The 10,647-nt window shown below is 33.4% G+C and overlaps 3 protein-coding genes across 10 annotated transcripts in view; 2 read left to right on the forward strand and 1 right to left on the reverse strand.

Moving 5' to 3' along the window:
- LOC119645014 (bromodomain and WD repeat-containing DDB_G0285837) overlaps positions 1-1,099 on the reverse strand; it is a 6,764-nt gene extending 5,665 nt beyond the window's left edge. The window contains exon 1 of one of the 2 annotated variants that reach the window (XM_038044782.1): positions 836-1,099. The gene's annotated coding sequence lies outside the window, so the exon portion shown is untranslated. Of the gene's footprint in view, positions 1-428; positions 475-835 lie in introns of those variants that run through there. The other variant, XM_038044781.1, reaches the window with a different exon arrangement.
- A 3,386-nt stretch (positions 1,100-4,485) lies between these two features.
- On the forward strand, positions 4,486-5,824 carry LOC119645016 (probable GPI-anchored adhesin-like protein PGA55). Its single transcript, XM_038044783.1, has 3 exons — positions 4,486-4,620; positions 4,690-4,779; positions 4,841-5,824. Exon 3 carries the CDS (start codon positions 4,853-4,855, stop codon positions 5,615-5,617), a length of 765 nt encoding a protein of 254 aa, XP_037900711.1. The 5' UTR covers positions 4,486-4,620; positions 4,690-4,779; positions 4,841-4,852; the 3' UTR covers positions 5,618-5,824.
- A 119-nt stretch (positions 5,825-5,943) lies between these two features.
- The window catches only part of LOC119645013 (putative uncharacterized protein DDB_G0271606), a 15,219-nt gene continuing 10,515 nt past the window's right edge, over positions 5,944-10,647 (forward strand). For 5 of the 7 annotated variants that reach the window (XM_038044774.1, XM_038044778.1, XM_038044776.1 and 2 more), the window contains exons 1-3: positions 5,944-6,234; positions 6,285-6,589; positions 10,303-10,435. In XM_038044774.1, the coding sequence (XP_037900702.1) occupies positions 6,141-6,234; positions 6,285-6,589; positions 10,303-10,435 (532 nt within the window). In that variant the 5' untranslated portion in view covers positions 5,944-6,140. Of the gene's footprint in view, positions 6,235-6,284; positions 6,590-10,106; positions 10,190-10,302; positions 10,436-10,647 lie in introns of those variants that run through there. The other 2 variants (XM_038044775.1, XM_038044780.1) reach the window with 2 other exon arrangements.

A 10,647-nucleotide genomic window follows, 5' to 3' on the forward strand; every position in this document is an offset into this window, starting at 1 on the left:
ATATATATATATATATATGATATATATATATATGATATATATATATATGATATATATATATATATATATATATATGTATATATGTATATATATGCATATATGTACTTATCTATATAAATGCATGGATATACTTATATATATATACACTTGTGTGTGTGTGTGTGTTTGTGTGTGTGTTTGTGTGTGGGTGAAGAGAAGAAAGAGGGGCGGGGGGTGGGGGAACTTTGTCTGCATATGTATATGTATCATTGCAGTGTACTTAACTGACACTGTTTGATGCAAGGATATGCTTTTCGCAACTCGTGCGTGCATTTGCAAAAGTTTAAGAAATTCTTTCCACAAAGCACATCTTGAATTGTATTTTGATTTCAATTCGCAAATTTCGAAAATCTTAAAATATTACAAATAAGTTAATTATCACAAATTACCTTAACGAATTTCTGTTTCGAATTTTATAAAATATATATATAAATATGTATATATATATAGGTATATATATATATATATATATATATATTTATATATATATTATTTATATATCTTTTTTCTTGAATTCCATAATTTTAGTTCATTTTAATGCTGATCTTACTTTCCCATTGCACATATTGTTGCATGCAATGATTTTAGGAATGCAAACAAGCCTCCCGAACAATAGGAGCATAAAAGTCCTTGATAAATTTTCTTGGACATTGCCTTTGCTGGTATGTGTGTCTCACATATTTAAATTTATTTAAATTTTTCTACTTTTCTTTATGAATCATTTCGCATTTGATTCCTTTCGTATTATAATATAATTACAATAATTACTTTCACTTTTCTTTTCTCTTAATCTTACTTCAAATTGTGTTTATTTTTCTTTTTTTCAATATACTATTCACTTGTATTTGAAAAAAATATTTCTACTTTTCATGGCAAGATTTATATCACATGTTTGGTTTTGAGAACACGCACATATATACACATGCACTGGGATGGTTGACAAAACACTAAAACTCGTTTTTATAGCTTGCAGTTCTTCAAAAACTTTCAAACACTTTGTTTTGATATATGTTATGTGTTCAGTATTTCTAACAGGAGAAGGCAATCGGAGCAATCGGAATAATCATCTCCTTCTTAATAAAAACGAACGCAGCAAGAGTAAGTAATTACGAGCGAATAAAAAAAATAACTACATAAATATAATACTTGGATGAAACGCAAGCGCAGGTTTTCAAAACTTTCATCTCTTTCTTTTCCATGAGATATGTGCGTTAAAACTTTTTAAAGCTTTTTTTACGGACGTTATTTAGAGGGCCCTTAAAATAGAAGGAAAAATTTACAAAATTGTTTATCATTTTTTACATTGATTAAATATATATATATATATATATATGTTTATGTGTATGTTTATGTGTTCTTTTCATTCCCTTTACAATTGCGAATGAGAGAGCGCATAAACTCTATGGTATATATAATGAGTTAGCGCGCGAATTATAATTCTCTTAGCCTCATTTTCGTTGTTCTTTGTCGGGCCGTCTATTAAAATGAAAATATTAAAAACTAATATATGCGTAGCTTACTTTGATACTAAATTTGTGTCTTCTCCACGAACGATGTCTTCCGACAAGTTTCGCGGACTTATTTCTCGATTATGTGTGTCAAGTGTCAAGGCATCTTGAGCACCCCTTCCATCCATTGAGTTGCCAAAATGGACAAAGCTTGTCACATAACTCATTCTAGTTATCGCTCAATTTCTCAATTAGGATTAATCCCTTTCCCCTCTATTAACGAATTACCAAAGATGCCGATCTCTCAACATCAAAAACTAGAATATTCCATACTGTTGTACTCGCTTCACCCTTTCACACCCTTTCACACCCTTACTTATCAACCTAATAAATATCGTTATATTCTTACATCTTTAAACACACAAGTAAAACCCTAGACAGGACCGCGACCCACCATTAAGGACGGCACACCACTTCGCTTAATACAATTATTGATATAAGAATATTTCAAAATAAAGCATTACATACGAAGAGGTCGGGGAAAGAGTGGGGTTCGACGCAAATCGCTAGCGCTCGCCGTTGTCTCTCAAAAATTGCAACGTACAGAATTGAATAGAAGAATATAAGACGAATAAACCGATAAACGAGCTTGGAAACAGAAAGTGATTTTAAATCGATCGGCATAATAAAAAGTGACTCTATCTCAAGTCCTTCTGGGTGCTGTGTACTTTCGCACCTTGTATCACAAAGGTTGTAAAGTGTGGAAATACGTAGTTGGACTCGAGTAAGTCGAGTTCGCTAATAGTCACAGAGAAAGCTCACAATTTTAAAATGTCACCAGTTTCCGCATAGAAGCATGACACTGATGGTGAAAAAATTTCATATCACTGTTCCCAATTAAATGAATTGATTCGTGTAAGTTCGTCGCACTATCATGTCATACAATGACGTTTGAAAGGTGGCACAAAAAGAAGTTATGATATTCGTTAAAGGAACGAAAATTTTCACGATATTCGTTCATTCTACAATATCGTCTCAATCAAGGCGGTAAAGTTTCGCACTTTCGTAAAAAAATTCGTGGTGTGAAATGTCGGCACCTGGCAAATAATTTCTATTCTGAAAATTTCAATGTTAAAAAGGGGTCGCTGTGTGGTGGACCAATTGTTTATAAAGTCGATGGAATTTTTCAAAAAATTTGGGCAAAATCGACACATTTCACCGTATGACATCACCGCTAAAGTAAACATTGGACAAAAAACAGTTTCAGATCATCCGCACGGGCGATGAAAAGATGAGAGAAGATAGCGACCTAAAATCGATAAATGTGCGCGAGTGGTGAGAAAACCGGGATTGACGGCAAGCAAGGTAATGGTTGGGCGTGTTGAATGCGATTGCAGCGTAAGCGTACACCTTGAAATGCCCCACCCTGACCAGACGGCTGGTTCCTCTCTCTCCCCAGTTAACAACTCGCCGCACTCGATGACGACAATGTCTCTCGGCTTGGAGCTTAATTCAGAAATTCTGAAAGTCTCTCAATACTGTAAGACTGACTTCAAAAAGGACCAGAAATCCATCACGTACATGTTTTTGTGACTTTGCTTCGCATTTCTATACAAGAGACGAGATACTCAACCGCTTGATTCTTCCATTTGTGTTTATAAAAAAAATTTAACTTGGGATATGTCATACGTCGATAAGCCGATCAACTGATACTGTGGACTTCCCAAAATCAGAACGCAATATCAATTTAATATACTACTTTAGTAGAACTACAAGACTCAATATCTGATTTACTTTTCTAAAATGGAGTCGATAGTGTATGTGGTCGCTGCTCGATATCTTCATATTTGCGAACGGGAGAATGTTTATCGCAGACACTACACATATGGGCAGACGGTTAGACGGGCAGATAGGCCGACGAACAGAGAAACATGCTTAGGTGCATCTAGAATTTGAAACTAACCAAGAATTTGTATGCTTTATGGGGTTTTTGAAACTTACTTCTGCTCGTTATGAAGGTATTAAAAAAAATGAAAATTTTATCCGCTATAACATTGCGTCCATTGTCCATTTTTTCCCTTTTTTATACAAATCGTACAGGATGGCCCATAGATTATACGTTCTAATTTTTCTACATTTATCAGCTATAGTTTATGAATAATAATCAAAAAACCAATTTATTATTCCTTTCGAAGCCCAGCGGCGTTCTCACTTTGCATAGTACTGTATGCGTGTCCTCCGACCGATTTGGCCTAGTTTCAATAGCAATCTTGCGTACAAGAAGAACTACCAATGTTTTCGCCGAATATGAAGTCGGTAGTCTCATGTTTACGGCCAAGAGTATGTTTGCAAAAGACATTGCAAGGACGGACAGACGGACAAGCGGACAGCGGGCAAGGGCACATACTTCAATCGATTCGGAATTTGACACTGATCAATAATATATATACCTTTTAAGCTTTCTGAATATACCCCTCATCCTTCGATGATTGGTATAAGTCGACATGTATGTGCCGTGTATTTTCGCATATCAATTATGGCATTTATTTGCCTTCTTTTGTTCTTCTCTTTTTGTTTTAAAGTCTTTCAAATTGTTTAACCGTCCTTTGTATTAAGTAATTCATGTCCACTTGTTTCAGAATTTCAACGGATCTCTGGCAAATTCTAATTTCACTGCTACTTGGTTTGTGTCCAAATTAATATACGTGCACACATGTTGAGTACATTGGAAAATCAAATTTCATCTCTATATGCTCCCTACATGATAGCGTAATAATACAATCACTCAGCGTATGTTCGTTTTATTTATATGTTCAGCTAACATTTCTCCTGTTTCAACACAACTTAGTTGGGGACAGTCAAAAATTCGATCCGAACCTTATATATATATATATATATATATATATAGATATACTCTTTGCTTCTTACACAGATATTCTCTTTTATATATTGCGTTACGCTATTTTTCCAATTTTCTCTTTCCTTGTGGAACTGTTTTTCATATTTTCATTGAAATTTTCATTTTCATTTTCCCAAACTGCAGATAGACAAGATGAGAGCAAGATCCTAAAGAAAAATTGAACGAGAAACAGACCCTAAAAATTACTAAGGAAAAACATTAGAAGCTTATTGTGTAAGTTTCAACATAAAAATCGCTTACTATATTTAAACGAAAAGAACCAGCTAACTTATATAAAAATAGTCTAATTTTAGAAATTCTAAAAAGAAAATATCTTAAACAACAATAGAAATTATGTTATACGTATGCCTAGGTTCCTCATTGCAATAACAAGTGAGTTAAGCGTGAATAAAATGTAGTGAACGTAAATACAGTGAATATGACTTTATTTCAGATTTGATAAAGTATGGTTAATGAAATTAATCAGCCTAAAGAGATCACGGAGAATGCTCAATTGGAGCAGCGATTAATTGCTTCAAGTCACGCATTATTGGAAATGCAAGCTGAACATAATCAATTAATGCAAAGCATGGAACAATTACGCGAAAGAGCTGGGGAACTGCAACAAATGCGCTTTCAACAATCGTCAGAACTGCAATCAAGTAGCACCCAATCGTCATCTTCAAAAATACAAACTAAGATCACTGAGGCAATTGAAACGAAGGAGGAAGCTATAGCAGAAAAATCGAAAGAATCCGTGCAATCCGAAGACGGGGATAAAAAAGCTGCTTCAGAAGCTGACTATATAAGTCAAAAATTAAATGAAATAGCTTTGCTTAAGGCTCAGTTTAAAAAAGTACAAAATTTGGTTAGTACTACGGAAATGATCGAAAAACATTTGAGTCAACAAACAACTAGTGCTTCAAATCTTAATAAAGAAATCGTCAGTGAGGAAAGTGAGAAAAGTGAAATCACTAGTACTTATGAGTGCGCTACAAGTTCTAAATCGCATAGTCTTTTGACCAAAACTTCGAGCATTTCGACATCTACCAATCAGACATCAAATGAAGATAGCGACGATAAACGTCAACTATTAAATACTATGGTCGATATGTTTCAGGATTTATCTGGTGATTTAAAGGAGCAAGCGGACAACTTGCGTGCAGAGAGAGAGCGTATTAAAGCCTTAAAGGAAGATATTGTACGTCAAAAGCAACAATCAAAAAAATAAATATAATTTTTCAACGTTTCCTGCTTAGTATTAATAATCCAAATTTTATTTATAATATTTTTTTTTTTTTTTGTTTTTTTGATTTCTAAATTTCATTCGTTTTCTTTAATTTTCGCTTTAATTTCGTGCAGTTGTTTTCGTAAAATTATTTATAAATATTAATGTATAATATTGTGGATTGCACATTAAAATAAGTTGATCTGGCAACGTAGTTTGTATCATTGTCAATAACCGGAATATGTTTTTGCTTTGCAAAAAATTTTCCCCCGAATAATTGTTTTTACACAAAAAGGAAAACCGAAAAGATTTCCAAAAAAAAGGAAAAAAGTCGCTTTTGTTCAATTTTAGAATCGCAAAAGGAAAAACTTTGCATAAGAAGGGATTTTAATTTATATAAAGAACTAAACACAGTAACATAAGAGGCCGAGTGCGAATTTTACACATATGTGGTGTAAAAAATCGATGGAATTTTTTTTCATTGATCATTTAAGTTCAGTACAAAGGTTATCATTCGTTAACGATTATGGCTCCTGCTAGAAATCCCAATAACAATTATGTGGCACATAATAAATCGGCGGCCAGCGGCTGCGGCAGTTCCAACTCCAACGGAACTACAGGTAGTATAACCAATTCCACAAATAAAAGTTTATCAGCATACAAACCTCAGTAGTGACATTGCGTAAATCTACAGGCACAGTTCCTAAAGTTTCATCATCAAATAAGCCTAATTCCAATCCGAATGCTACAACTTTGGAAGGTAGCGCCCATCAACAACAAAAAACTATTTTACAACCTATTGGTGTGAATAATGTAGCAAATCGATGTAGCCCTTTAAATATAGTAGCTTCAATACAACAACAGCAGCAGCAGAAAACGCGTCAAGTCCAACAACAACAACATCAACAACAACCACAGCAACATAAAAATACCGAAGTTGTAGCACCAATAAGAAGAGACCTTAAGGATTTGAATGTAAGCGACTATCTGAAAATAAATGCATCATTCTAACTCATTAACCTAATTAGCTAACATTAACTGATTTTTTCAATATTATTATTTTATCATTGATTATATTCAATTTATTACATTTTATATGCTTTATTATATGCATTACATGCATTGTTTGCTAAAGCAAGTCAACCGTAATAGTTTACTTCTCGTAGCGCACTCGAATTTTAGTTAATGTTAAATGCTTAGTGAATTCGAGTAAGCAACATTTAAAAGATCGTTTTATACACGCTTGCTATCGTGCTTAGGTATGAAGCCTACAAAATTCTAAAATATGTTTAGAAAATAAATGCAATCTTGAACCATTCAAAACATGGTAAGACGATGTTAACGCGTAAAACAGAGCTGTTAAAATACGTAAAATCGACAAGAAGAAAACTATGTTAAAAATGGCACCAAAAATATGCGCTACAAAACTATGTTAGCAACGACTACAAGATCTGTTAAAAACGGCAACAGAAGTGTACGCAACAAAACTATGCTAAAAACGAGAACAAGATCTGTTGAAAACGACAACAAGAGTATAAACAACAAAATTAAAAACTGCAACAAAAGTATAAAGATGGAAATTTTCTCGTGTAAAGAAAAAAGTTTCATTGAAGATGATGCATTAAATACATTAAAAAAGTAATGAAATTATCCAAATATTTTTGACAATGTTTTAGCATGATGTTTAAATTATTCTATTCCAAATTAAATGAATGAGCAAATCGTAGTGTAAAAATGTAAGCTCGTAAGCTATACAATGTGCGCATTAAAACATCTTAGCCATCTATCGGAGTCATTTTCCTGAGTTTCATTTACGTATTTGTAAACGATATCAGGGATAACAAATCGTTTTATAGAGGGAACGCGCAACTCGTAATAAACAATTTGTTTTCCAATCTCACACAACATTACAGCAGTCTAAACGACCAATGTCAAAAGAATACATCTAAGTAGCTAACAATTGCGTTTGAAATTTGCACGAATTGTGCAAAGATTGCGTAATATCAACACTAAACGATGTTACAGATTTAGATTTAGTTATTAAGCAAAAAAAAAATATTTTGAAATCAAAAAGCTTAAGCGGAAAGTTCAATTGAGCTCCAAAGGTTCAATGTGATCCGATTAGGATTAATATAATAGCAGTCGCAATTTTCTGTTTACTCTTAACACAACTCGAGTAATGGTAGAAAGGAAACAGTTAACGGGTTTTTTTTAACAGAGTTTGGGACGCTTCCGTGGAACAAAACTCCTTTGCGATATTGCCTGAGAGAATTCAATAATTACTTTTGCATTATCCGCCTGATTGGCCGAGTAGTCAACAGTCTCGACTAGCAATTTCCATGGTCGTGGGTTTAAATCTCAAGTGTTGTAGAGTTTTCAATAAAGCCGATAGCCTTACATGCTGCTAGTGCTTTAAGGCTTTATATTTAGAATTTATTCTCTGGCTAAATTAATAATAACTAATGACAGTATATCTGCCTACTTATGACGATTTTGATCACACTACATACACACACATATCTTGTCCTTTCAAAAAATTTTTACCCTAAATGTCGCTTTTGCTCAGGTGCGTTTAAAATTAAGAAAACAACATGACCTACATTACAAAAACAAAGTGAACAAGGTGAACATCAACATTTTGGCGTTTGCGAAAGTTTACTTTTTGTTTGTTCCATGCAGGAATTATGAATTTGTAGCCATGATTCCGCTATTCACTTTAGTCGGGATATCTATATTCTGTGAGATTTTCAATGGGTGTTTCACTTTTCCTTTGGGATAATTCAACATATCTGATCTAATGTGTACGGAATATACGAATAATTACATTTTTATAACCCACTCTTAAGAAACGAAATAGTTCACCTATTGTAAAGCCGTTTGTAGATCTATGCGCACGACATATGTGATCAATGGTGCACCATTACTATCGTTGTAAGAACTTGCGCGATTGCAAAAATTGCATTTTATTTAATTTATGGACACCAGGCCAGATGTTAAATGTGGAATATTGAAAGAACACTTTCAATCAACCAATTGTGCGCGACAAGAGCTGTGATATTGGATATAGGATGTATGCAACACTAAGAAAGATTTAAATTAGTTCCAGCTTTTGTTGTATCGATCGGTTAAGAATTGTTTCATGAAACTTGTCTGCCCACATAGATGTGCAGATCCTATTCATAATGAATTGAATCGGACCATTTTTTATATACCATTCCTCATCGATTGAAAAACTCGTTATATGAAAAAAATTTGAAATTTTTCAAAATTCAAAATTTTGCAACAAATCGCTGAATATTAGTATTTTCACATACGAGAAATTTCAATAGTAGAGGAAAATTTTTGAATTGTCTCCCATAAAATCGCTTCTACGAAACTTCAGAGTTCATATGGCGAAAATGTCTACTTATTCATAATTTATGGTATTTATGTACCGGTCGTTAAGAGTAACCTGATTTTATACCATCCCACCCGGCATAATGGTTCCCATTAAAAGTAGCCCTTTGCACGCCCTCATAGCGTAATGTTGGGTACCTTGTGGAAAATAGTAAAAATCTCTGCCAAGAAAAATAAATTTGGATCATGTCTGCTCATGTTTTAGGCATCTTCCAATAAAAGAGTTCGCGTGAAAAGTATGCGTGAAGCAATGAATAACTTTTTGCTATCATGGATTGTATTACGCGAAATGCTGTTAGGTATTTAACTGTAACTGTTTTTGCTTATTTTATTAATAACATCGAGTCGATATTATAAAGAAGATCCTGATTAGCCCACTGATACATCAACAACAATTAACAAAAAATTCAAGAGAACATGGTTAGTTGCAGTAACGTTACATGTTTCCACCTAGATGTCCATCATCTGTTTACAAAGAATTTTCAAATAATCTCCAAATAAAAGCCGAGGGAAGTTATAGACGGTCTAGACCGAATGTATTGATACCTGCCAGTAGCATCAATAGAAGAGATAAGATATTTAATTGCAAGACAAAGAGTGCAGAGCAATTCACTCTACATATAGGTCGTGCATCATACAATATATTTCCGGCAATAATTTGACATAATTGCGCAGTACATTGGGCAAGTGTTTGTACAAACTAAAAATAACATTTGCATATTATATCCTGTTTGATATTTGTGAGAAAATACGATAATCTATTTGGTTGGTTTCCAAAATTCGTAAGTGAAAATTTTTAGATCACTTTTAGACAAATACTTGAACCGTGTCAGACAGAAAGACATGGCTATGGAATAATTGTACATATCCTGTCGCTGGTCGAGTGTCAAGAGCAAAATCACAAAAATAACATATCCAAAACAAATGTCGGCCGAAATACGAAAATGACAATGTAGGAGAGGACGCCTAGAAGAGAATTTCTAATAATATTGAAATCTAAAAACATTCTCTTTCTGTACCTTTTGCTCTTAGTTGTTTATGCCATTCGGGCCATTTTAGTTTCTATTTTGATTATATTCACGCATACTGGTAAAAAAATGTTCTCACCTCGCATTAGTTCATTTTCATACGATCGAGGAACGAGAACGAAATATATTTTTGGGTTTTTTTTTTCTTTTAGTAATACATTTTTTAGGCAATTATTCTTCATTGCCGGTTCCCCAATAACGTTGATATTGTGAATTATATTTTATTTATTTTTATTATTTATTTTTTTTTTTACTATACCTAAGGACTATTTACTTACAACGGTGGTTACAACAGCGAACAGCATTAATTCGAATAACAATAACAACCAGCAGCCGTCTTTGGTTCAAAATAGTAACACTATCAACAGCGTTGCAGGCGCTACCAATAGCGATTTAGGTAAGTATATATATATATATACATATATACATATGTACATGTATCATTTAAAATAGCGTTGAAAATGTTTGTGCGTCTTTAAGCATTAAAAATAATTTCTGTATTTCTATATAACTTCTCACCATCGAAGGATGAGAAAGTATACTGACTTAGTCATTCGATTTGTAGCAACAAGAAATACGAAATATATATACATTCTTGATCGGTGATCA

The sequence above is a fragment of the Glossina fuscipes genome, unplaced genomic scaffold (genome assembly GCF_014805625.2).
Source record: "Glossina fuscipes isolate IAEA_lab_2018 unplaced genomic scaffold, Yale_Gfus_2 1, whole genome shotgun sequence".
NCBI lineage: Eukaryota > Metazoa > Arthropoda > Insecta > Diptera > Glossinidae > Glossina > Glossina fuscipes.